The sequence below is a fragment of the Vipera berus genome (genome assembly GCF_964194415.1).
Source record: "Vipera berus genome assembly, chromosome: 2".
Classification (NCBI taxonomy): Eukaryota; Metazoa; Chordata; class Lepidosauria; order Squamata; family Viperidae; genus Vipera; species Vipera berus.
This window is the reverse complement of record NC_138203.1, coordinates 81,756,042-81,783,892: the sequence shown is the minus strand read 5'-3', so window position 1 is coordinate 81,783,892 and position 27,851 is coordinate 81,756,042. Positions and strand designations below refer to the sequence as shown.

The following is a 27,851-nucleotide window of genomic DNA, read 5'->3' as shown; positions in this document are numbered from 1 at the left end:
CTTCAGAAGAACCAATCTTCCAGATTCTACATTTTAAAAGAGGTCCTATTCCTACATCTCCATTATGAAGACACAACTTTGGTTTCTGCAAATCTCTCTGGTGATGTTCTTCACCAAAATCTCCTCTCAGCACTGCGATCAACTCCACACCAGACTACTGGAGGCCAACAAAGGAAACCTGGAACTCTTGGGAAGTCATATGAGAGCCACCATTCCCTTGCAGTGTATTGGGGATATTGTAGACTTCTCACCTCTCAATGAAGAACATTTAATCAGCGTGGATGAAGCATCCCATGAAGAGGATGCCAAAAGAGGAGTACGGGAAATCCTCCAGCAGACAGACCTCACCTTTAAGCAAGCTCATGCCGAATTGTTTTGGGATGAGAATTCCCTAAGACAATTCCATACTAGACTGGATGAGCAGATTAAGAAACTGGAAACATGCCAAAGTGCAGAGTTAGGAGGTGGTGCCATATCTCCAAGGGATCAGAAACTGCAGCTCACCAGATTAAGAGTGAAGAGGTATTTTCAAGGGCTGAACCATTTCCTGAAAGAGAAGAAATACAGTTTGTGCGCCTGGGAGATTGTCCAGATCCAACTCAGAGAATGTTTCCTACTGATTCATCAACTTATCCAAAGGATTCCAATTCAAGGTATCATGTACTGATTAAAATTATTTTTGATTAGAATTTAAGGGAAAATTAGAAAATTAGGAAAATTGACAGTTACGTCTTATGATATATTGTATACATCAAAATAATGTCTTCCCCAAAAATTCCACACAATTCTTTTGAGAAACATTGTCTGAATTACTTGACTATTATGTTTGATGTCATTGACAGAATATCTTTATTAACAATCTACCTTGAGGTTTTTCTGTATTCTTATATGGGAATAATTGCTACACTCTTGTTCCACTTTCTTAATTATAGTAGTTCCCATTGAAGACTTTACGCTAGAAATTTGCTATTTCATCTCCGAATTGCGTTCAAGTTGCGTTTAGATCCCTAATACAAGCAACTATGAAGAAACCACCTTTTTTGACAAGTGATGGCACAACTCAGTTCTGAACCCTGTGAATGTAGGATTATTGAATAGTGTCCATGAAAAAATAAATCTCATTCTATAAAAATATCTCACTGTACAATTCTCCAGTTTGGTATTACAATACAGATTCTTTTTTCCATATTGTACGGATTCTTTTAAAAGACCTCTGACTGGCCATTTTGCATCTAAAAAAGAAACCACTATGTAGATGTTGTGATTATAGCTCTAATATATAGCTCAACCTACATCTCTAGCATCTAGGCTACTTCTTTTAATTAAACTACTACAACTCTTTGACCTTTGAATGTTAGATGAGGGCAAAACTGAATGGCAACTCAGTCCACTGTAAGAATAATAGGGCTATGCAAATAATTGCACGCTTGGTTCATGAGTGAAATGTCCCTCTGGATCCAAAGCAGAAGCAGTCATGTCAAGTCCTGCCACGATCATCTGAGCGTCACAGAACAATTTATGCAGCTCTAATAAGTAGACATGCAGATTTCCTGAATCCAACATTTTAGGAATTCCTTCGCTTAAATTAGGCTAGGTAGAAAAGTATAGTACACTTTTATACAGAGCAAAGAGAAAACTATGTTTATTAATTTGAATTAAAATGTTTAAATAATTGTTAACAAGAATAGGGATTCCTAACTGTTTTTTCCTTTTCCTTCTAGCTTGACTTCCACTCTATGACGCTACAAAAGCAGCAATATGAAACCATTCAGCTTTCACTCCAGGCCTTTCACTTATTCCTAGAAAGTAAGCTTTCTGACGTTTCCTCTTTCTACTTTCCCTTTGACTGGATTGCTTCACGAAGTTAAAAAATGGAAAGTGAAGTAAAACGATGGTGCCTTATTCAAAAAATTGGAAATCCACAGAAAAAGTCCTTCCAAAACAAATTGCGAAAGGTTCTTCTGCAAAATTTGTCAAGCTTCAATGAATTCTCCTATGCTTTCACAGAGTCCAATGTGAACTTTAATCAGAGAATTCTGTGTGAAAAGATAAAATTGTGTTCTTTCGTTCACCCAATTCCCTTGAACATAATAGACGTTTCTATGGTATTATATGCAGGGTAAAATACGTGATCCTAATATCAAATGAAACCAGCAGAATTTAAATTATGTCTAACTGAACTCAATGATTGAAGGAAGTTTCAATCCACTAACAGAAATAGTTGACGTGACACGAGAGACTACCGGAAAATTTATCACCATTGAAACCCAGGGACACCACACCAACCAGACGGAAGGAGTTTCCACCATATTGTGTACGAAGCAAAGCAAAAGATGTCACAATGCACCTGCAAAGCTGATTTGATTGCTACTGAAAGTTCTATGACTCATTTGACTCCACTAGACCACTCGAACCACAAAGTCACTAAAGAGAAGAAACTTTGGGAAAGATAACAAACCAGTTTTGCTAACTTTGCTTTCTTTGGAGACAAATTATGTTGGATGATTTTTCTAGGGATAAAATTAGGTGGAACACAACTCAGTAGAATAGATGAGGTCCAATATAATTACTGAGTACAGATGTTCAAGCCACACAGTAGTAATATTGGTCAACCTCTTTTAGAAAAATATATATTCTTTTTTAAAATATTAATTACACTAGAGAATTGCACTATTATTTATTTTTGTTTTGTCATTCTAACAAAACAATGTATACATTACGGGCCAATATTTATTTAGTTTCCATTTATTTATATTATTTATCGATCTATTTATTTATTTATTTATGTGAATTACTTAAACTATGCTAGTCTTCATTTCTTGTTAAAATTCAAGAAGTCTATTAAATGCTATTAAAATGCTAACTTCAAATAAAAGTGGCAGTTTGGATTATTTCATCTATTTTGTTGGTCTTCTGTATAGGGCATATAGCTTCCTTCCTTCCTTCCTTCCTTCCTTCCTTCCTTCCTTCCTTCCTTCCTTCCTTCCTTCCTTCCTTCCCTCCTTTTCATAATAATTATTAATAATAGAAATATATTACAAAGGTTAATATCATACAAATTCACGAAAGCCAACATTTAAGTCACCCTTGGACTTCATTCAAAAGATCAAAAATCCTCTTTTAATAAAGTTGTCAAATCTGTTAATTCATGAAGTTGTTTCCATAACATCTGATCACATCCTGATCAACACAAACACTGGCATGTTATCATATAGGTGATTTAAACTATAATCTGCATTGAAAACACAGCACATTTTTATTATGGTTATGATTGTTATAGTCTCAACTTCAACAGAAGTATTATGTTTTAAGCTTTAATTCTACACTGTAAACCCTGACTTGCAACTAGTTTTTCCTTCATAAAATCATTTCTTCCCTTTTGCCATTAAAGGTTTTCACCTATTCTTTGTTGTAAACTGAACAGAGAAAAAAGAGAGACAGAGTTTACTTACAAGGAGTTCCGTTTCAGTGAAAAGTGGAAAACAGCCAGCAAAATATTATTTTTTCCTGTCCTGCAAACGTATGGTTTTGGGCATTCACAATTGCATGGACATCATTCCACAATCAGGTAATCAGACAAATGAAAGCAACATATGATGTTCAACTGAATAGGCACAGAGTATAACTTGAGCTCCTGTCCTGTTACCTGGGCACGGAATAAGGGCCTGGTAATTTGTGACTAGAGGAGAGATTAAACATGACTTCCAAGGGTGATACATAGGGCTTCTCAACAATCTGAACTGCAAAATTCTGTTACTGTAATTAGTCTCACTTGAAGTAGTCTTAGCCGTCTGGTGGAGTTGATTCTTGGACTGGTCAACCTGGGGAAGAGAGAGAGAGAAAGAAAGAAAGAGAAAAATACACATGCACAATATCACCGATGGCAAAACGTCTAATCTTGCCAGTGTTTACATATCTCCTGTTGCGAACAAATATTTTGATCCCAAATATTCTATATTTTAATGTTTCTTTCCCTTTTTGTCTGCAGAATTATGCATTCTGTCAAATAAACTTTCAGGCAAAATGTGATTTGTTTGGTTGCCCTTCGAACAAAATGTTAGAGTCTTACTGTGATTTGTGAACAATGGTTGTGATAAAATGTACAGCGTAACTATTTATATTGTGCATATGTTATGTGTGGATGGGAAGGAATAGGTCCAACCCAACCCTAGCAAGACTGGGTGGCTGTGAATGTGAAGATTCTCTGAATCTGGAGCACATTGGTTATCAACTCTGGATGGTGAATGTTAAGTCGTGGGCTCTGGACAGCAGGAATGATGACACGAGGCTCATACTTTTATTCTTCCTAGAACTGTACTGAAGCATGGGCCGCAACCAGCCACAATATATAGTCTACCCACTAGGCGGCAGCCAATAGGTTTGAACCCACGCTTGCCGCCTGGGGCTGACCAATTGCAGGACCGGAGACGGCCTGTCTGGGTTGCTGGAGAGCCGTTAGCTCCTCCAGCAATGCACGTGGTGTAACACCACAAGCCCAATACATAACAGTGTACTAGCCCCATTAACTGACTGGGTCTCCTGCTCGGGAAGGAGATTCGGCTAGAAGAACTCCAAGGTCCCTTCCAAGCTCTGTTTTCCTCTATTTCCTATACAGTTTATGTTGAACATCCTCACCCCCAAATCAGGAGATCCCCCCAAGAGAAAATCTTCCTGAAGGAGTAAGAAGAAATCCCCGTAAGATAGCACCCCGTCCTCTTTATTGCCCTTTGTTGTGTTCGGATCGACGACGCACACACAGCGAGGTATTGCAGCAATAGTTTATTGATACACGTGGAGTCAACTGGGGAATCCCCGTCCAGGTGGCTCAATATATGTCCGGCAGCCGCTGGACGCTAGCCAACCCCCGGCCGGGAATCTCCCACCACAGGAAACAACACCCAACCCAGGCTCGTGTATTTCCCGCCGTTGGGAAACCACTCCCCTGCTAATCTACCTATACAACACCCCTTCCCCCCCAGATAGAGTTATGTTATCTAACGTAATCTTTTAAGTAAGTGGGTGGCTTGTGAGCCCTAACAGGATACCTCCCCACTGGAATGTCAGCTCTGTTGTTGGTTTCCCCGTTGGGCCTTGCTGCCTGTTGGGGTGTCCTTTCAGGTGTTGGGTCTACGGGCTGTTGTGTTATTATGAAGGTTGCTGGCTGTGCAGCCGTGTTCCCCTGAGGTGGTGGTTCCGCTCGCCTATGGTGTGTTCCCGTTCTCCTGCCCGATGGTGTATCTACCCGCCAGTCCTGACTATTGTTGTTATCTTGTGTTATGGGGTCCCCCCTGGGCACCCCTAGCTTAGCCAGTAATCTGCGTACGAAACGCTAGCCACCGGCAACGGTTGGCACAGTCCTACGGCGACCCGGTAAACCGGTGTGCCGCTGATGGTGAGGAGTGCCGCCGCTTTTTTCCGGTCGTCTGTTATACCGTTTACGAGCATGAATCCTTCGACCTGGCCGACGTACTCCTCCCAGTCTTCGGGGTAGTTCGGGTCGAATTCCTTCAGAGATCCGACTTGTGCCATTCTGCTTTCTGTTCACGGCGATCGGCTGCTTGGTTGACGGCGGTTTGAAATTCCCGCTTTGCGCGTTGCTGGCTTCTCCTTGTTTCCTTCGCTGTTCTGCCGAACGATCCCACCTTCGTCGCCACTGTTGTGTTCGGATCGATGACGCACACACAGCGAGGTATTGCAGCAATAGTTTATTGATACACGTGGAGTCAACTGGAAAATCCCCATCCAGGTGGCTCAATATATGTGCGGCAGCCGCTGGACACTAGCCAACCCCCGGCTGGGAATCTCCCGCCACAGGAAACAACACCCAACCCAGGCTCGTGTATTTCCCGCCGTTGGGAAACCACTCCCCTGCTAATCTACCTATACAACACCCTTGAAACTCCTTACGCCATCTGCCAGCACCGCTTGTGAAGAAGGAGAAGGCTTGTCTCCATTCATGAAATACAACTTTTCTGTCAAGGCTGCTAACATCGAATGTTCTTGCTTTGACAACATATGGAGACGCAGCCTCTTTTCTTTAACTTCTGTGTTACTCTTAGAGTTAGAATTAGATGATACTGTGGGGGGTGGGGAGAGGAAGAATGTATATGGGAATTAGTTAGAGGTAACAATATTGTAGTAGTGCATGATTCAAGGCTGCTTGAAATAACAGATGATAAGGAATGGCTGTTGGAGAGCTGGAGGGAAAGTCTGCATTTCAAACTGATTGGAGAATGTGATTTATGAGCGTTAATTCGAGGAGGGAATTGGTCTTTGATACTATATGTGTTCAGGGGAGGGGAATTCAGATTGTGGCTTGGACTATGTACGTGCTGATGCAATGCTCCTCGAATAAAGGTAAACGATGCCTCAAAGTTCTTTGAAGAGTTTCACCTGACAGGTTCCTTAACCAGTTAAAACACAAATACAATATATATTCCCAAAACTTCCGAAAGTCAGGAAAATAATAACTCGAGGTGCTGAAGATCGCTCAAGGCGCTAAGATCGCTGGCAGATGGAGATAGACTACAGAAAGCAAACCTTTAACCGCTAATTGACAATAGCGGAGATATGTTGTCTTGCACAATCTTAGATAAACTGAAGAATGTAATAATTTGAAGCACTAGTAAGTAGCGGTACAAAGAGCACCGACAGGTAGGAATTTATCACTGCAGCCAATCCACATTGAAAAGGCATGGGAATTGAACACCTATGCTCCTGCTTCTCACACCATAAAAGACAATGACAAAATCCTACGTTTAACCAGGAAGATATTTTCTGATAAGAGAGATAACAAGCAAAATATTTCCTCTAAATTCCTCCTAAATACATCATGTTCACATTTCCTTCACAGAGGACTCAAATTCCTGTAAAAGGTTTGCTGATGTGTCGGTCAGTTGCCAGCTGTGCCCCAAACAACTTTATATTGCTTTTGGAAGTAAAAAAAGAGAGACCTCCCAACACTCTCATCATGACTTATGACCATAATTGGCAGGCTCCGCTACGGTTATAAGTTCAGGACCACCTGTATTGTTATTCGCAATTGTTTTTGGAATATTAGCGATATATGATTTTCTTTGTACAATCAGCGGAGTACAAAATCCTACAAGATATTTACATGGAACAAGTAAACACTGAAGTCATCATATCTATTACAACACACACAAAAAACCCCTATTTTAAATTCATTTTTAAAATATTTAGGAAAGATGAGAGAAAGTTGCATAGGATGGTTCATTTTCACCATTCATTTAATTTAATTCTGGGGTGGGTGGGGGAATGTACACAGTCAACATTCGGTTTTTCAAAAAGTAACCACCTTTCAGAATGGCTTGGGGGTACAGATGAGGAAGAAGAAAAGTGAAAACCATCATACAGAGAATCAGTAGAGAAACAGAAAAAAGAAATTGCAATATCCTCGTGGTATAAATACAAAGATGCAGCAGATCAGGAGCATCCTTCAGAAGAACCAATCTTCCAGATTCTACATTTTAAAAGAGGTCCTATTCCTACATCTCCATTATGAAGACACAACTTTGGTTTCTGCAAATCTCTCTGGTGATGTTCTTCACCAAAATCTCCTCTCAGCACTGCGATCAACTCCACACCAGACTACTGGAGGCCAACAAAGGAAACCTGGAACTCTTGGGAAGTCATATGAGAGCCACCATTCCCTTGCAGTGTATTGGGGATATTGTAGACTTCTCACCTCTCAATGAAGAACATTTAATCAGCGTGGATGAAGCGTCCCATGAAGAGGATGCCAAAAGAGCAGTACGGGAAATGCTCCAGCAGACAGACCTCACCTTTAAGCAAGTTCATGCCGAATTGTTTTGGGATGAGAATTCCCTAAGACAATTCCATACTGGACTGGATGAGCAGATTAAGAAACTGGAAACATGCCAAAGTGCAGAGTTAGGAGGTGGTGCCATATCTCCAAGGGATCAGAAACTGCAGCTCACCAGATTAAGAGTGAAGAGGTATTTTCAAGGGCTGAACCATTTCCTGAAAGAGAAGAAATACAGTTTGTGCGCCTGGGAGATTGTCCAGCTCCAACTCAGAGAATGTTTCCTACTGATTCATCAACTTATCCAAAGGATTCCAATTCAAGGTATCATGTACTGATTAAAAATTATTTTTGATTAGAATTTAAAGGAAAATGAGAAAATTAGGAAAATTGACAGTTACGTCTTATGATATATTGTACACATCAAAATTCTGTCTTCCCTAAAAATTCCACATGATTCTTTTGAGAAACATTGTCTAAATTACTTGATTATTATGTTTGATGTCCTTGACAGAATATCTTTATTAACAATCTACATTGAGGTTTTTTTGTATTCTTATATGGGAATAATTGCTACACTCTTGTTCCACTTTCTTAATTATAGTAGTTCCCATTGAAGACTTTACGCTAGAAATTTGCTATTTCATCTCCGAATTGTCCTTCAAGTTGCGTTTAGATCCCTAATACAAGCAACTATGAAGAAACCACCTTTTTTGACAAGTGATGGCACAACTCAGTTGTGAACCCTGTGTATGTAGGATTATTGAATAGTGTCCATGAAAAAATAAATCTCATTCTATAAAATTATCTCACTGTACAATTCTCCAATTTGGAATTACAATACAGATTCTTTTTTCTATATTGTACGGATTGTTTTAAAAGACCTCCGACTGGCCATTTTGCATCTAAAAAAGAAACCACTATGTAGATGTTGTGATTATAGCTCTAATATATAGCTCAACCTACATCTCTAGCATCTAGGCTACTTCTTTTAATTAAACTACTACAACTCTTTGACCTTTGAATGTTAAAAAGGTAAAGGTAAAGGTTCCCCCGCACATGCGTGCTAGTCGTTTCCGACTCTAGGGGCCGGTGCTCATCTCCGTTTCAAAGCCGAAGAGCCAGCGCTTGTCCGAGGACGTCTCCGTGGTCATGTGGCCGGCATGACTATGGCAACTCAGTCCACTGTAAGAATAATAGGGCTATGCAAATAATTGCACGTTTGGTTCATGAGTGAAATGTCCCCCTGGATCCAAAGCAGAAGCAGTCATGTCAAGTCCTGCCACGATCATCTGAGAGTCAGAGAACAATTTATGCAGCTCTAATAGGTAGACATGCAGATTTCCTGAATCCAACATTTTAGGAATTCCTTCGCTTAAATTAGGCTAGGTAGAAAAGTATAGTACACTTTTATACAAAGCAAAGAGAAAACTATGTTTATAAATTTGAATTAAATGTTTAAATAATTGTTAACAAGAATAGGGATTCCTAACTGTTTTTTCCTTTTCCTTCTAGCTTGACTTCCACTCTATGACGCTACAAAAGCAGCAATATGAAACCATTAAGCTTTCACTCCAGGCCTTTCACTTATTCCTAGAAAGTAAGCTTTCTGACGTTTCCTCTTTCTACTTTCCCTTTGACTGGATTGCTTCACGAAGTTAAAAAATGGAAAGTGAAGTAAAACGATGGTGCCTTATTCAAAAAATTGGAAATCCACAGAAAAAGTCCTTCCAAAACAAATTGCGAAAGGTTCTTCTGCAAAATTTGTCAAGCTTCAATGAATTCTCCTATGCTTTCACAGAGTCCAATGTGAACTTTAATCAGGGAATTCTGTGTGAAAAGATAAAATTGTGTTCTTTCGTTCACCCAATTCCCTTGAACATAATACACGTTTCTATGGTATTATATGCAGGGTAAAATACGTGATCCTAATATCAAATGAAACCAGCAGAATTTAAATTATGTCTAACTGAACTCAATGATTGAAGGAAGTTTCAATCCACTAACAGAAATAGTTGACGTGACACGAGAGACTACCGGAAAATTTATCACCATTGAAACCCAGGGACACCACACCAACCAGACGAAAGGAGTTTCCACCATATTGTGTACGAAGCAAAGCAAAAGATGTCACAATGCACCTGCAAAGCTGATTTGATTGCTACTGAAAGTTCTATGACTCATTTGACTCCACTAGACCACTCGAACCACAAAGTCAATAAAGAGAAGAAACTTTGGGAAAGATAACAAAGCAGTTTTGCTAACTTTGCTTTCTTTGGAGACAAATTATGTTGGACAATTTTTCTAGGGATAAAATTAGGTGGAACACACTCAGTAGAATAGATGAGGTCCAATATAATTACTGAGTGCAGATGTTCAAGCCACACAGTAGTAATACTGGTCAACCTCTTTTAGAAAAAAATATATTCCTTTTTAAAATATTAATCCCACTAGAGAATTGCACTATTATTTATTTATTTTTGTTTTGTCATTATAACAGAACAATGTATACATTGCGGGCCAATATTTATTTACTTTCCATTTATTTACATTATTTATTGATCTATTTATTTATTTATTTATGTGATATACTTAAACTATGCTAGTCTTCATTGCTTGTTAAAATTCAGGAAGTCTGTTAAATGCTATTAAAAGGCTAACTTCAAATAAAAGTGGCAGTTTGGATTATTTCATCTATTTTGTTGGTCTTCTGTATAGGGCATATAGCTTCCTTCCTTCCTTCCCTGATTGCAACTACATATATGCAGTGAGATCTTGTGCAGCTTCACTTGGAAGAAACTATATTAGAAATCACCAAATTTCTTCCCAAGAATGTATAGAATTATGGTATTACAATTGTACTTTTCCTAACAATTATAATAATATAAATATATTACAAAGGATAATACACAACAACTTATTAGGTGGATTGGACTGAGAGAAAGTGACTGGCCCAAGGTCATCCAGCTGGCTTTTATGACTAAGGCAGGACCTGAACTCACAACCTTTCGCTTTCTGGCCTGGTGCCTTAACCACTAGACCAAACTGACTCTTCACTGTTTGAAGACAGTTCAAGATATTATTTTCAGAGATAATAAAAATTAATATTTCTTTTCTCCACAATACAACTGCCTACTTTTTATGGTTCCTTCTTTCAACCAAACTAAATATAAAAATGTTTATGCAAATCAATTATGGGGCACAAATAGGATTTTGACTCAGTGAGGCTGAAGCGAGATAAGCCCACAATTCATTGAAGTGATTTAGCATTCTCCCATTTTTCATTGTTCCCAGTTCAACAGAATAATATTAAATAAAATAATATTAATCACAAAGCGATAGCTAAAATTTTGATATCTCTATATTGTATTGGACTTCTGGTTGTCTCAAGTTCAACAGAAGTATTATGTTTTCAGCTTTAATTCTACACTGTAAACCATGACTTGCAACTAGTATTTTTATTCATAAAATCATTTTTTCCCTTTTGCCATTAAAGATTTTTGATGTATCCTTTTTTATAAACTGAACAGAGAAAAAAGAGAGGCAGAGTTTACCAACAAGGAGTTCCAGTTCAGTGAAAAGTGGAAAACAGCCAGCAAAATATTATTATTTTTTCCTGTCCTGCAAACCTATGATTTTGGGCATGGACATAATTCCACAATCAGGTAATCAGACAAATGAAAGCAACGTATGATGTTCAACTGAATAGGCACAGAGTATAACTTGAGCTCCTGTCCTGTTACCTGGGTACGGAATAAGGGCCCGCACAGGACTCCTTCAGTTACCCTAATGCTTGAAGGGCTCCATCGAGGGAGAAAGAAAACATCATCGTTCAGATGCTCCTGATCAGACTTTCATCCCAGATCAGACAGAAAACAACCAAGCCCTTTACAAGAAATTGCCGTATACAGATAGTCCTCGACTTACAACAGTTCATTTAGTGACCATTCGCAGTTACAACGGCACTGAAAAAAGCGACCTTTTTTTGCACTTACAACCACTGCAGCATCCTCCATGATCACATGATCAAAACTCAGACGCTTGAGAACTGATTCACATTTATGACTGTTGCGGTGTCCCAAGGGTCGTGAGATCCCCTTTTGTGGCCTTCTGACAAGCCAAGTCAATAGGGAAGCCAGATTCACTTAACAACGGTGTTACTAATTTAATTGCAGCAATTCACAACTGTGGCAAGAAAGATTGTAAAATGGGGCAAAATTAAATTAACAAACGTCTCGGTTAACAACATAAATTTGGGGCTCAATTGTGATCGTAAGTCGAGGACTACCTGTATGTGTATGTACTTTATTTATAGCTAGTTGTTATTTAACAATGGCCGTTAAGCAACACAACTGTAGAATGCAATGTCATGTGACTGAGCTAACGTAACTATGGCAACTGCGTTATTAGGCAAATCCCCTGCAATTCCAGCCTCTCACTGTTATGAGGTCACTATTTGTGACTTCCTGCCAACTTTCCCATTGACCTTGCTTGCCAGAAACCAGCGGTCAAGGCAGTGGTGGGATTCAAATATGTGAACAACTGGCTCTCTGTGTGGATCCCACTTCCAGAAGTCCATTGAGGACCTAGGCAACAAAAAATTAGCTACCAGTTCTGCCAAAGTGGTGCAAACTGGCTGAATCCCACCATTGGGTCAAGGTCATGAATGGTGATCACATGTCTCTGGGATACTGCAATCATCATAATTGTGAGCCAGTTGTCAAGCACCCAATCACATTCTTGTGTTGATGAGCACAATTCAATGACTGCAGATATGAGAAAGGATCGTTATTCCCCTCATTCAGCGGCATCGTAACTTTGAACAGCCTGTGAATGATTGATGGCTAAATGAGGAGTACCTTTGAACAAACCACCATTGACATCATTCAGGGTTTCTGAATGCAGGGTCCAAAGACCTACTGTATATTCTTGCTGTTTTCAAGGAATATTTGAGGATGATTGGTGAACTTACCAAGAATATTATGTTAAAATGTATCTGTTTTACATAAATAAACTTTCTATATATCCTGTTATATAGTTCACTCAATATTTTAATAAAATAAAAACTACTATGATTTCTGGAAAATCTTCTGGCACATTTAAATAAATAATTTGCCCCTGTAGTTCAACTATTCTCTTTCTATCGTTTTAATCATCATCATTTATATAACAAAAATATCTGAATAAGATATTGAATACAGAGCCCAAATCTTTTCTAACTCCAAATGGTAAAAGTAGTACTGACTATTTTATATATTTGGATATTGTTATGGGTGGAAATATATTTATAATTGTTTCTGCAGATATATCAAGTTCATTTTGATCTTGTAAGTAGTTATATCACCATTCTCATAATTAGTATATCACCATGCTGATTGCAGTTGTGTATTTACACTTCCAAATCAATTAAGAGCATTCATATGCAGATAGGTTTCAACCTATTCCTTCCCTGAAAGATTGAGAAACTGACATTTAAAGAGGCAATCAGGCCATCTGCAGTAAACTCCACTTGATTTTTAAAAAAAGAATAATTTCTATTAAAACAAAAACCAGCAAAGAAAATTCCACAGTGCTAGCTTGAAATCACAGTCTGACAATCAAAAACTGAAAGTGAAATTGAGAGGGAGGGGGGAAAAAGAATGCATATTCTAGTAGTTGAACAGATTGGAAAATTTTCAGAAGGCCCAAGCTAAAATTGACTGATTGAAAATAGAAATGGTGATATCTAAGGCAAAAATATAGTTTTACTCTGTGACAGAGGAGTTTATTTTAAATTCACTTTTCCATGAGTCATTTCGCAAAGCATGTATAGTTGTGGGTGATCATCTATTATGTTCAGTGCAGCCAAGTGAGAGAGTGATGATGCAATCAAACTTTGCAAGATGGTAGAGGACAGGAAGGCCTGGAGGAACGTTGTCCATGGGGTCGCGATGGGTCGGACCCGACTTCGCAACTAACAACAACAACTTCGGTACTTGTGCTTCAAAGCAACTGCATTTACAAGAGTCAGCCTTTTTAACTCTTATCATTATAAGCAATCCTTCTTCAGTCTGAAATTCTACATGTGTTTTGAGACTAAAACTTCTAGCCTTGAATTATGAGATTTGTAGTGCCAATACTTTCAGATGAGACAAGATTGGAAAGACTGCTCCGGTGTATACATAAACGCGTAAGGTGTATACGTAAACACGTAAGGAAAAGTTTGAGACAACACTAGTGGGATTCCTCCAGCTTATTTCCACCAAAATAGTAAGCATCATAGATGTAAGTAGGATTAAGCCAACTAAGTATACAGTATCTCCTACGAATGGAGATGGGATCTAATGCTATCATGTCTTTCTGCAAAACTCCAGAGGATCACTAGGTCAGTGTTTTTCAACCACTGTTCCGCGGCACACTAGTGTGCCGCGAGATGTTGCCTGGTGTGCCGTGGGAAAAATTGAAAAGTAATTATAAAATACTTTCTTTGTGTTTATTTGATTCCTATTCAAGAGAATTACTTTATATATAGTCAATATAGGCACAGAGTTAAATTTTTTAACATTTTCTAATGGTGGAGTGCCTCGTGATTTTTTTCATGAAACAAGTGTGCCTTTGCCCAAAAAAGGTTGAAAAACACTGCACTAGGTGGCATCAGAATAATCTACAACAGAGGTGCCCAAAAGGGACCAGTTCCCCGGAGAAAGATTTTTCTGTGGACTGGAAAGTGCGTGGTTTTGTGTGCTGCCTGCACCCCACGGATGGGGCTTTGCTTGTTTGTGTGGACTGGTTGCTGGCATGTTGCAGCCTGGTACTGCTCCACATACCGAGGGGGTTGGGGACCCCTGATCTACAATACTTTCCTGCATCTACTGGCTCTTCAGAGCTAAGATATGAAATACTGTTAACAGTTGATATTCCAAAGAAAAGTACCTTGAAATTGCCTTGAAGATGAAAATTAATTATCATTTAGGTTATTTACATTTTGACTTCCTTTCAGGAACTACAGCATAGCCATAATCAGGGAGACAGGAGGTAACATAGGATTTGCCAACCCATTTCGCGGACCCTACAAATAACTAAAGAATGGGTCTGAGTCTCCCAGCCAAACTTACACTATTTCATAGACTTTGGGTGAAAAAAATGAAATAATGTTGTACCTCCTGAAGGAAAGAAAGGATATAAATAACTGTTCTCTGATGCTGGTATGGATAAGATTTATGCAGCCTTAACTCCAATGCTTTCTGTACCCCAAAATATCTAGCAGCTATAACCTACAGAATTGACAAAGGGAGTCTGTGAAAAGTAGCATAATGCCAGACTATCTTTTCTGCTTCCACTCCAGGGAATGGATTTCCATAAGGGCTGCATAAAATGAGAAATGAGGAAATTTTCCTAATGGAGTGACATGATAGCAGTGTTTGAGGGGCTGCCACAAGACGGAGGGTGTCAACATACTTTCCAAAGCACCTGAAGGCAAGACAAGAAACAATGGATAGAAACATCAAGACAAACAACCTAGAGCTAAGGACAAATTTTCCAACAGAGAGAACAATTAACAAGTGCAGGGGTAGGCAACCTTGGCTCTTTTATGACTGGTGGACTTCAACTCCCAGAATTCCTGAGCCAGCATGGCTCAGCTTGGAAACCTCTCCCTTTCCCCTCAGCGTGGCTGGCTCAGGAATTCTGGGAGTTGAAGTCCACGAGTCATAAAAGAGTCAAGGTTGCCTACCCCTGGACTAGTGGAACAGCTTGCCTTCAGAAGTTGTGGGTGCTTCAACACTGGACATTTTACAGCCATTTGTCTGTAACGGCAGAGGGTCTCTTGCTTAAGCAGGACTAGAAGACCTCCAAGATCCCTTCCGATTCTGCTATTCTGTAAACAAATGTCACTGACAGGTCAAGCTGAGTGTGCATTTGAATTAGTACATCACACTGAACATTCAAATTATCCTAAGTAATTTTAATGACCAGTCAGTGTGTGTGTGTGTGTGTGTGTGTGTGTGTACACACACACACACACACACACAGTCACCCTATGTAAAAGAAAGTTCAAATTACTGTCATGGCCAAATAACCTCCCATAAACTGGAAGATAGGGGCACAACTAGACTGTAAATGCCATAATTTTTGACCATGGAAATTGTAGTCTAAAATCTCCAAAAGGCATTGGATTACCTAGCTAGTGTTTGCCAATCTTGAGCATTCTCTGGAGATTGCACAACTACAAAATACCTTTCCTCATCACAGACAATTAGCTAGACCACCTGGGAAAAATGGATGCTGTAGTCCAAAACCCTCAGAAGACATCCTCCCCCAATGGAATTTCAAATTTCATTTCCTCAGTCATGTTAGATGCGTTCTGTCAGGTCCGCTGGGGATTTACAATTACGTAATTAAAAAAGAAAAAAAAAATCTGGTCTATTCACTGGGTTTCTTGGCTCTGTTAACACTGAAAAGAGCCTGGTTTTAAACTTTTCTTTAACGAGAGAAATCACTCAGCAGCTGCAGCGTGACGATAGGAAAGTGAAAGTGGTGGCAGAAAGCAAAGCACACGATGCTGTAATAACATTACCTCTACAAATCCAAAGACAAATTTGAAAAGCTCCCCAAAATAATTTGGAGTTATATTTAAAAAAAGAAAAATGTCCATTTTTATCCTCATCAACCCCTTTCTGAACTTATTGATAGACTTACCGATTTTAATCACCATTAAATTATTCTCTTTCATTCTCTAATAAAGGAAAAGAATATAATCAGATAAAATTATAGACTTTTTCTTTTTTTTAAAAAAAAAAGAGAAAGTTCTAAATTAAGAGTGATAAAAAGGATTTTTAAATAGGCTTTTATCAATTATTCATACAATATTTGAAATTGGTCTTGTTACGTAACTTTTCAAACTTCATATTCACCTTTTAAAATACGTTACAATAGATTTGTCAAGCACCAGGGAAACCTGGAGATTCAGGCAGTTCAAAATGAATATAAAGATTTATTGCAAGCTTAAGCTCTCTACAAGTATCTGACCAACTAATGTCATGGGAAATGAGCAGGAGATAAGAAAGGCATTCAAGGTGGACTGGACTTAGATCTCTTGCCGTCGCGCAGAGGCTTATGACTTATAACACGTTTGACCCCTCCTTAAGCTCAGCCTGCTCATCTCTTACAAGATTTTGATGTTACATTTTATCAGTGCTTTTTTTGTAAAAGAAAAAGGTGCCGGAACTCCGTTCTGGGCGTTCTATGACAAAAAAGCCCTGCATTTTATCATTATTACTGTAGTCTATTTAAAAAATGCTTTCATATCTATCTATATGAGGGAACCTTCTGTTAAATAGCATTTAATCAACCTTTCCTTTCCTTTCCTTTCCTTTCCTTTCCTTTCCTTCCTTCCTTCCTTCCTTCCTTCCTTCCTTCCTTCCTTCCTTCCTTCCTTCCTTCCTTCCTTCCTTCCTTCCTTCCTTCCTTCCCACCCTCCTTTCCTTCCTCTCTCCCACCAATACTGGCAAGGTAAGCTACTTGTATATAAACATAGAGAAAACCCCATTCCCTTCTAGCACTAATGATGTTACCTAGTTGGGTAATGAAACGTCTTCAAGAAAACAATCAGAGAGCATCAAGGAACCCACAATTCAACCCTGAGCTGCAAATATTCTCTTCTCTTGATAAATCAAATACTCATTAAAGCTGATATGAGGCACAGATCACCACATGAATAATTTTGATCGCTGTTGTGCAAAACCTGGCAACAATCCACTTTTATTTCTACTTATTTGGGTAATGGAAGATGGGGATGATGGTTGTTGTAGTCCAATCCAGATAGCCCAAATTGAAAGTCTACATGTCAATCTACCAGGAAGTGAAGAGGGTAAAGAAAAGCCAAAAATTACCCAGCTAAATCAGTGAAAATGAAAATTGAAACGAAAAATGCTGGGACTGATGTCATGGAAGTTTTCTCCAGCTCCTAATAAAGCTCCTAATAAACTCAGGAACATGGCACCCAGACTCAAAGATCTCAAAGACTCCTTGAAGAAGGTCCAGGGTGTTGGATCTCCACAGCGATCACCTAATAAGCATCACCATGATCTCAAGTTGCTTCCAGTACGTTGTCCTGTTGTTTTTACTTTCCTCCGGAGTCAGAAGTCTGGACTGTAACCATATTGTGAAATACCAAAAAGGTGCAACTGTGAACATCATGAAGCTTTTGGAGGCAATGGGACCACAAGTGATTCCCTTGGAATGCTTCCATAAAATTCCAGACTTTGCTTTCCCAATAGGAAACATTGGGTCAATCAAAGAGGATGCAAAGGCAACCATTGGTCAGATGCTGGAGCAGATTAGCAGAATATTTTCACAAAACTTCACCCAAACTGAATGGAACATGACAGTCGCTGAACATTTCCAAATGGCTCTGGACCAGCAGATTGTGCAGTGGGAGAAGTGCTCGGTTACAGCGACTGGAAATAAAGCAACATTTAAAGAGATCCGTACAAAGCTCAAACTGAGAAGCTACTTTTTAAGACTAGACACATTCCTAAAGGATGAAGAATACAGCTCTTGTGCCTGGGAAGCTGTGCGACATGAAATTAAGGGCATCCCGTTTGTATTCCTTGACCGACTTTTGAGAACTCTTCAAAGCTAAAGGTAAGATATTTATCTGATGGTTAATTTTAAAAACATGTAATGAACCATTCGCCTTGAGTTGTTGTCATGATATAAAAAGAGGCATGTATATATTTAGTGAATACCATGATATTATTTATAAAGGTTAAAAAAGGAAAAAAAAACAGTGAATCTACTTCACTTCGAATCATTCACTGTATAAACTACAGTAATTTTCTATCCATTTGTAGAAACTACATTTCTTCTGAAAATATATCTCTTTCTTAAACTATTCACATTGACCTTATAATATAACATCAAAGTCAAAAAGATTTTTAAAAATGTTATCAAGACCTCTGTTAGGCATATGGTGATAGCCTACAATGTTGGGTTGAAAATATATTAACCATGATGTTATGTCTTTAAGATGTTAATTAGCCAATGGGTGTACTCATGGCCATAAGAGGGAGCTAGGAACGTAGCTTCTCTCTCTCTGAATTCACTGCTCTCTACTATTACTGTTTTTGCTCTGTTTTGCTGTACTGTTGGTTTACTACTGTGATAAACTTGTACAACTGTGTATTGACCTCTGGACTGGTAAGAAGACTTTGTATTTTGGATTACTCCTTGGACTGTTGCTATTGTGTATGACCTGGACTGTTTATTTTTGACCATGCATTTTTGTTCTTACACCACCTCAAAAGTAAAATACTTTTTGTTCTTCACAACTCAGTGTACTCTTGTGGTTACTGTGTGACTCTTACTGCTCTCAGTACCCTTCCTTGTCTGTGTAACTCTTTGGTAGCACAAGGAGACCTCTGCACAACAATCCCTAACAACCTCAAAAATTATATTGTAAACAAAACAAGCTCTTTCTAAATTGGTCAAATTACTCAGAGGTCCTCTTCCATGCATTAACCTCAGCAAGTTTTATCCTTCTGGTGTTGTATAATATTTCTTCTTGTAATTCCTCAATCCTCAGTTCTTAATGCCTTGAAACAGCCAGGAAGAACACAGGCACCCTTATTGGTTAACTAGTGGTTTAAAGCCTTGTTAACCTTCCCATTAGTTTCTGTCCAATAACAGGATAAACTTATTTCATGTGAAATTATATTCCAACTCCTTATTAAATATTTTCATAGGCTTTGTATATATTTCAATTTTCTATTTATTAGCCTGGTTTTTATTCCAAAAAATAATAATTTAACATTTTTTGAAGCAACCTTTCTTTGGTATAGTGAAGTTATAGACCTCCAGGAGAATATAACTAGTCACATCCTTGATGGGATAGGAGCACAGTGGCTCACATGGTTAGGATGCTGGGTTGACAAGCAACCAACCCGTGTTCGAGACCTGAGTGTTGCCATGGGACAGGGTGACCTCATGTCCTTCGCTCCAGCTCCTGTCAAGACATAAAAGGGGACCCCAACTGGTTGTCCCCTGAACAACAGCGATGTCACTGGCTAATCCTTTCAACCCAGAAATGCCTCGGTGCTTCTGACATGAGTGCAATGCAATCCTTCTTGGGCTCACCATCTACCAGTATATATAGCCAGACCTTATTCTACATAATTCAGATCTTCTATTGGAGTTTAAACTCACGATCCAGTAGATGACTATAGAGTCAGTCAGGTCTAATGGTTAAGGCACCAGTCTAGAAACAGGAAGACCATGAGTTCTAGTCTCACGTTAGCCATGAAAGCCAGCAGGATGACCTTGGGCTAGTCACTCTCTCTCAACCCAAATCACCTCACAGGGTTGTTGTTGTGGGGAAAATAGGAGGAAGGTGCATTGGATATGTTTTCAGTCAATTGTAAAAATAAAGGTAGAATACAATAGAATGCAATGCATTGCAATGCAATGCAATACAATACAAGAGCAGAAAATTATCTTTAGGAGCTATCCATTTCAGGCATAGAACAGTGTGATGGGAATGAATATGAAGCATCTGTTAGAAAGATATATGGTATACAATCTACTTTCCTTTATTCTGTTAGACAGGGGGGGAGAGAGATACAGATGTTACATTATGTCATGCCGCATCCTTGAGTTTTTCATGTAAAAGTATCACTTTCATTCCTTCAACCTTGTATAAAATCAGGTGATTGGTTTGGAGATTTCGCTTCACTTTTTATAAAAGCCACATGTAGTTCTACATCCAAAATATATTGCCTGAGATGCCCAAAAGAAATACTATATTCACTCACTTTGCAAGAGAGAGGAAGAAGATGCTCACTGTCTCCTTGGGTGGCCATTTGTAGGAGATGACCAGGCTGGGTCTGAGTGCGGAGTCAAATGTATCATCAGTTTTTAGAATAGAGTAGAGTTGAGTAGAGTAGAATAGAGTGGGGTGGGGTGGAATAGAATAGAATAGAATAGAATAGAATAGAATAGAATAGAATAGAATAGAATAGAATAGAATAGAATAGAATAGAATAGAATAGAATAGAATAGAATAGAATAGAATAGAATAGAATAGAATAGAATATTGGCCAAGTGTGATTGGACGTACAAGGAATTTGTCTCCGGTGCATAAGCTCTCAGCTCTCAGTGTACATACAAGCAACAGGTAATAAACCAGTTTGGAGTCTCTATGCCTTTGTAAGAGACCTAGGTTCTGCCCCCTTGAAGTCCATTGATTCTTATCTGATGTCAATCTGCCTTGATCATTAGCAATTGGGATTTTTATGTATAGGTAGCATGAAATAAACTTGCAGTATTTTTTAACTCTGTCCTGGTTCCTTGACTCCTTGTACCTGACACCATTTTGGAGACATTCACCAGCCACCTTGCCATAGGCAGAGTCACAGGTTCCCAACAGCATAGCCCCTCCTCTTTACAGAAGGACATTGTTGACCCATGGCTTAAGAACTTCAGTTGCTTCCTACAAACCCTCTAACAAATGTGCAATTCAGAAACAGCAACTTTATTAGGACCAAATAGTCCAAAAAATAAAATTTATATTGAATAAGTGGCCAAATGACCTTTAGGCTAATGGCCAAATGAGTTTTAGGCAAATCAAACTTGATCTTAAATTAAAAAGTTATAAAAACGACTTCATCAGAATAGAATTGGTTTGTTATGTAACATTTTAAGAGGCACAGTTTATCCTTCAGAATATGTATTTACTACCTATTTTTAAATTGCCATTGTTCCTTAATATGAGCTTTGGGGGGGGGGGGGGGTTAAATGCCCAAACTACATCTACAACCTAACATTTTTCTTTTTCTTCTACATTACAGATTCAACAAAATTTCTGAGACAATAAGGGACACGCAGCCTCATCTTGAAGCAGATACGCAAGAATAAAGGACATCTCAAGAACTCTGGAACAATCATTTAACAAACACTGAGACTTTTTTAAAATGTAAGGTTGAGATCAAGCTTTCAAACTTGACTTCCCAATCAGCTGAATACAAGCAAGCAAACAGAAGCTCCACCAATCCTACAAGCTCAAAATGTGACTGTCATTCTGGAGAAATGCCTACTTGAAATTTAAACATAGCATTTTTAATTTATTTATTTATTTATTTATTTTATACAATTCCAGATATTATTTATGTTTAAATATTAACATTTCATTTTTTAAAAAAGAAGTATTTGTGCATTTATCCTTCGGATGTTATTTGTATTTGCACTAGGGCTATCACCCCAAATATTGCATTGCTTTTTAATTTTTCTATAAGTTATAAGTGGAAGTGCCTACATGAAATTGAATCCTGGTTTGGACTTTTGTCAGAACAGAACAAATACCTTAATACTTTGATTTTTCAGGCCAAAGGAAGCCTCAGTCAAAGCTGAAAAGATGCTTTTCCCAAATGATGCCAGAATATAGGTAGTTCTCAACTTACCACCACAACTGAGCCCAAAATTTTTGTTGCTGAGACCATTGCTAAGTGAGTTACCTGTTTTGTCACGGTTGTTAAGTGAATTGCTGCAGTTGTTAGCAACATGGTTAAGTGAATCTGGCTTCCCCATTGATTTTGCTGGCCGGAAGGTTGCAAAAGGTGATCACATGATCCCAGGACACCGCGACCCTCCTAAAATGAACCAGTTGCCAAGCATCTGAATTTTGATCACATGATCATGGGGATGCTGCAACGGTCGTGTGAAAAACAGACATAAATCATGCGAGAACTACCTGTAGATTCCTCAGTTTTTCCTGCCTAGAAAAGCTTTGGAACTGGGAAAAATAGCATTTTTAAGGATTACTTTGACTGATAAACCTTACAATAGCTTTCAATTGCTAGACAATCCTATGAACACTGAAACAATTCCTTGTTATTATCTGACATTGTTCTATGATAGTCATTTGTTGTATGGTATTTGCATTATTTTTATCGTCTTTAAAGGTTCTATTATTTTATCAACTATACAATGTTTTAATAAAATTTTCATTATAGTTTTATGGGAAGATAATAATATTTTTTCTAAATAAAGAGAAATTTAAATCTTCCCGAGCTTTTCTCCATTATATATAATTTCAGAAACGAAGACAGCTGAAAAGGTTGAAGTCCTTTGATCTTATTTGTAAACACTTCTTCACTTACTAGTCAATCAATAAATTCATTTAAATTCAAGTTTCCAGAGATACATCATGACAAAGCAGCATACATATAGTAAAGTGGATGAGCTAAATATATCAGCTATGGCTATCAATCCTTGACTTTGTTGCCTAGTATCATGGGCCCAAGAAATGTCAGTAACTTTAGTAAAAATATAAAAATTCCCTTCAGTAAAGCTCTTTTCCTAGAGATCATTTGGATGTATGTATACAGGTTTTGTTAATACCACAAAAGTGGTTTGCCTTATGGAGGTCCAAGTACTAAGTGCTAAGTACAAATAGTTTTAACCGAGTACTAGGCAAGCCAACTGCATTTAGCTGTTCAATATCAATTAATTTTGAGTGTTTTTTTTAAAATGAGAAATTGTACAGAAATATTGTATGGGAAGTCCTCAACTTACAACTACAACTGGGTCTGGAATTTTGGCTGCAAGTTGTTGCGGTGCCAAGTAGAGACCCTCACAGGACTGGACCTAATTTTTTTTATTGTTTTTATGGTTAAGCTAATCACATGGTTATTAAGTGAACCCATTCACCTAAACGGGTGTTTTCTTGTCAGAAACCAGCAAAAACCATTGCTAATTGTAATCATGTGACCATTGGACCTGCAACTGATCATAGATACAAACTGATTGCCAAGCACCCAAAATTTAGTCATGTGACTGTGGTGTGATGTTTTATGATAGATGGAACTGATTTATGAATCATCATGCGCCCTTTCCAAGGCCCTCATAACTTTAAATGATCATTAAACACATTGGTGCTAACTTTTAAAAATGTTACGCCTCTACTGGCCACTAGAGGGCAAAATGAGATCAAGGCTGCCTAAAGCAACTTCACTGATGCTGTGAAATTAATGACATTTGTAATGTAGTCATTGTACATAGTTTATCAGTTGAAAAGGTGAGATCTTTCAGAAAATGTCGGCTATGTGCCTAACCACAGTTCCACCCAACTAATGAACAGCGCTCCTTTTCCAGGATTTTAATCCATTCCCATTCCCCACACATTATCTTTCCTCCACCTCAACTTCTGCAATCATTCAGAATGCTTAGTTCTAATTTTTGTCAACCTTGGCTGATTTCAGATAATGAAGCTAGGCTGCACCTGCATAGAATTTGGATAAAAGACTACCAGAAATATCAGGGCTGTAGGCCAGAACTAAAAGTGAAACAGTTAGGCTCTTGTTTCTTTTTGGCAACCACTAATTTTAAGAACTCTGGTCTGAATTTTCCCCCCCACTGTGGATATATGTAATTGCCCTGTGGCACACAGGGGCAAATTGCCAAGCAAGCATTGCGTTGTCATGATGTAAGCTCTACCACTTGTAGTGCATTGTGATGTCACATACATATTTAAGGGCAAAGTTTGTGGTGCAATGTTGCATGCTCATTTCATTAAATTCAGGGGTCTGGATTCTGCAGACCCCCCCCCTGCTGAGTTAATTAAGTCAACTACTGCAAGTAAATAAAAAAATCAGGCTTCAGTCGCCCATGGAAAAAACACCTTCTGTGAATACAAAAGCACAGGGAAAGATGAACTCGGGAAGAAACATTGGCATCAGGATGGTTGCGTCTAGAGACCCCACGCTGTGTCATGATAATGGCCAGCCGAGTTACCATTTGCAGGGCTTCCTACTCAAACCGGAGTCTCCATCTATCCACGTAGGTGGGCTTACGTCAAGCTGAATTATCCCAGCACAGAAGTAGCATTTATCTTTCTTGCTACCACATTCCATGCCGATATTGAGACATGGTGGGGAGGCTGCCAACCACACGGGCCCAGCCTTGGAACCACATCATTCGGATTGGTTTGCCAGGTCTAATTTGGGATCACTTCCTTATCTAATTGCTCCTAAAATAATAAAAACATTTTTTAAAAAAACACAAAAACCAAAAGTACCCCAACAGGTTTTGATTGGGCCTGTCCTCTGCTCTGGTTGGTAGGTTCTTCAAGGGTGGGGATAAAGGGTGTGTTGAGAAGGGTGAAGCCTTCCGTTGCTGTTGATGCACTCCTGTGAATTGGATCGCTGTGCCCGTTCCTCCTTTGACCGCCCAATATGCATTAAGGATGTTGCAAGTAGAAAAATAGGGACCACTACGGTGGGAAGGTAACAGCGTTCCGTGCGCCTTTGGCGTCTAGTCATGCCGGCCACATGACCACGGAGACGTCCTCGGACAAGCGCTGGCTCTTCAGCTTTGAAACAGAGATGAGCACCGGCCCCTAGAGTTGGAAACGACTAGCACGCATGTGCGGGGGAACCTTTACCTTTACGAAACATACTAGTCTTTATTGCAGTTCACAGCGTTCCATGCGCCTTTGGCGTCTAGTCATGCCGGCCACATGACCACGGAGTCGTCCTCGGACAAGCGCTGGCTCTTTGGCTTTGAAACGGAGATGAGCACCGGCCCCTAGAGTTGGAAATGACTAGCACGCATATGCGGGGGAACCTTTACCTTTACGAAACATACTAGTCTTTATTGCAGTTCACAGCGTTCCATGCGCCTTTGGCGTCTAGTCATGCCGGCCACATGACTACGGAGACGTCCTCGGACAAGCGCTGGCACTTCAGCTTTGAAACGGAGATGAGCACCGGCCCCTAGAGTTGGAAACGACTAGCACGCGTATGCGGGGGAACCTTTACCTTTACCTTTACGAAACATACTAGTCTTTATTGCAGTTCACAGCGTTCCATGCGCCTTTGGCGTCTAGTCATGCCGGCCATGTGACCACGGAGACGTCCTCGGACAAGCGCTGGCTCTTCGGCTTTGAAACGGAGATGAGCACCGGCCCCTAGAGTTGGAAACGACTAGCACGCATGTGCGGGGGAACCTTTACCTTTATGAAACATACTAGTCTTTATTGCAGTTCACAGCGTTCCATGCGCCTTTGGCGTCTAGTCATGCCGGCCACATGACCACGGAGACGTCCTTGGACAAGCGCTGGCTCTTCGGCTTTGAAACGGAGATGAGCACCGGCCCCTAGAGTTGGAAACGACTAGCACGCATGTGCGGGGGAACCTTTACCTTTATGAAACATACTAGTCTTTATTGCAGTTCACAGCGTTCCATGCGCCTTTGGCGTCTAGTCATGCCGGCCACGTGACCACGGAGACGTCCTCGGACAAGCGCTGGCTCTTCGGCTTTGAAACGGAGATGAGCACCGGCCCCTAGAGTTGGAAACGACTAGCACGCATGTGCGGGGGAACCTTTACCTTTATGAAACATACTAGTCTTTATTGCAGTTCACAGCGTTCCATGCGCCTTTGGCGTCTAGTCATGCCGGCCACATGACCACGGAGTCGTCCTCGGACAAGCGCTGGCTCTTTGGCTTTGAAACGGAGATGAGCACCGGCCCCTAGAGTTGGAAATGACTAGCACGCATATGCGGGGGAACCTTTACCTTTACGAAACATACTAGTCTTTATTGCAGTTCACAGCGTTCCATGCGCCTTTGGCGTCTAGTCATGCCGGCCACATGACCACGGAGACGTCCTTGGACAAGCGCTGGCTCTTCGGCTTTGAAACGGAGATGAGCACCGGCCCCTAGAGTTGGAAACGACTAGCACGCATGTGCGGGGGAACCTTTACCTTTATGAAACATACTAGTCTTTATTGCAGTTCACAGCGTTCCATGCGCCTTTGGCGTCTAGTCATGCCGGCCACATGACTACGGAGACGTCCTCGGACAAGCGCTGGCACTTCAGCTTTGAAACGGAGATGAGCACCGGCCCCTAGAGTTGGAAACGACTAGCACGCGTATGCGGGGGAACCTTTACCTTTACCTTTACGAAACATACTAGTCTTTATTGCAGTTCACAGCGTTCCATGCGCCTTTGGCGTCTAGTCATGCCGGCCATGTGACCACGGAGACGTCCTCGGACAAGCGCTGGCTCTTCGGCTTTGAAACGGAGATGAGCACCGGCCCCTAGAGTTGGAAACGACTAGCACGCATGTGCGGGGGAACCTTTACCTTTATGAAACATACTAGTCTTTATTGCAGTTCACAGCGTTCCATGCGCCTTTGGCGTCTAGTCATGCCGGCCACGTGACCACGGAGACGTCCTCGGACAAGCGCTGGCTCTTCGGCTTTGAAACGGAGATGAGCACCGGCCCCTAGAGTCAGAAACGACTAGCAAGCACGTGCGGGTGGGGGGGGGGGAAGAGACTTTTACCTTTACCTTTTACGAAGGCTGTACGTGCTACCAAATTTTCCTCCCAGCCACCCAGAGACAGCACAGGAACTCCGCGGGGGGGGGGGGCGAGGCCAAACGTTTTGTTTTAGTTCATTTGCAAGAGAAATACAATTTTTTTTTTAAAAAATAATCGCCTCCGTTGATGACATTTTTCATCTGCGTGGGAGCAGGATTGCATAAAACCTTCCCCTCGGTTTGCTGGGCAATTGCGTAAGTTTCAACGAGAAGATGCAAAAGAGAGAGAGAGAGAAAGAGAGAGGCAGCTGACATGCCATTTCTCAAACCGTACACGCCTACGCGTATTCCTTTCGACAGCCGAAGCCGCGAGGAACGGGACATCTCCGTGTAAGAAACGCGCAGCCCGGTGTCGCCGTTCCTTCGGGCTTGCCTTTGCGCGCCTGGCTCCTCGCACGCCGCCTCCGCGGTTTGGAAAGAAGGGACCTAACCCCCACCCCACCCCACCCTTCCCTTCCCTCGGCTCCGTTAAAAGTTCAGACTTCGGGAGACCGCCGCCGGCTTTTGCCGTACCGGCTAGCCCAGGGGTAGGCAACCTCGGCTCTTTTATGACTCATGGACTTCAACTCCCAGAATTCCTGAGTCAGCATAGCTGACTCAGGAATTCTGGGAGTTGAAGTCCATGAGTCATAAAAGAGCCGTGGTTGCCTACCCCTGGGCTAGACGGAACGAGGAGGAAAAGAAGGGAGGGAAGAAGGAGGAGGAGGAGG

General features: G+C 40.2%; 3 protein-coding genes across 3 annotated transcripts; all 3 read left to right on the top strand.

Moving 5' to 3' along the window:
• Positions 1-64: 64 nt before the first annotated feature.
• On the top strand, positions 65-667 carry LOC308662746 (interferon alpha-2-like; the record flags this gene model as incomplete). Its single annotated transcript, XM_081318888.1, has 1 exon — positions 65-667. One exon carries the CDS (start codon positions 65-67, stop codon positions 665-667), a length of 603 nt encoding a protein of 200 aa, XP_081175014.1.
• Positions 668-7,521: 6,854 nt separating this feature from the next.
• On the top strand, positions 7,522-8,124 carry LOC308662745 (interferon alpha-2-like; the record flags this gene model as incomplete). Its single annotated transcript, XM_081318887.1, has 1 exon — positions 7,522-8,124. One exon carries the CDS (start codon positions 7,522-7,524, stop codon positions 8,122-8,124), a length of 603 nt encoding a protein of 200 aa, XP_081175013.1.
• A 9,836-nt stretch (positions 8,125-17,960) lies between these two features.
• On the top strand, positions 17,961-18,407 carry LOC308662744 (interferon alpha-21-like; the record flags this gene model as incomplete). The annotated part of the gene is made up of 1 exon (XM_081318886.1): positions 17,961-18,407. The coding sequence occupies one exon, from the start codon at positions 17,961-17,963 to the stop codon at positions 18,405-18,407; it is 447 nt and encodes a 148-aa protein (XP_081175012.1).
• Positions 18,408-27,851: the final 9,444 nt, after the last annotated feature.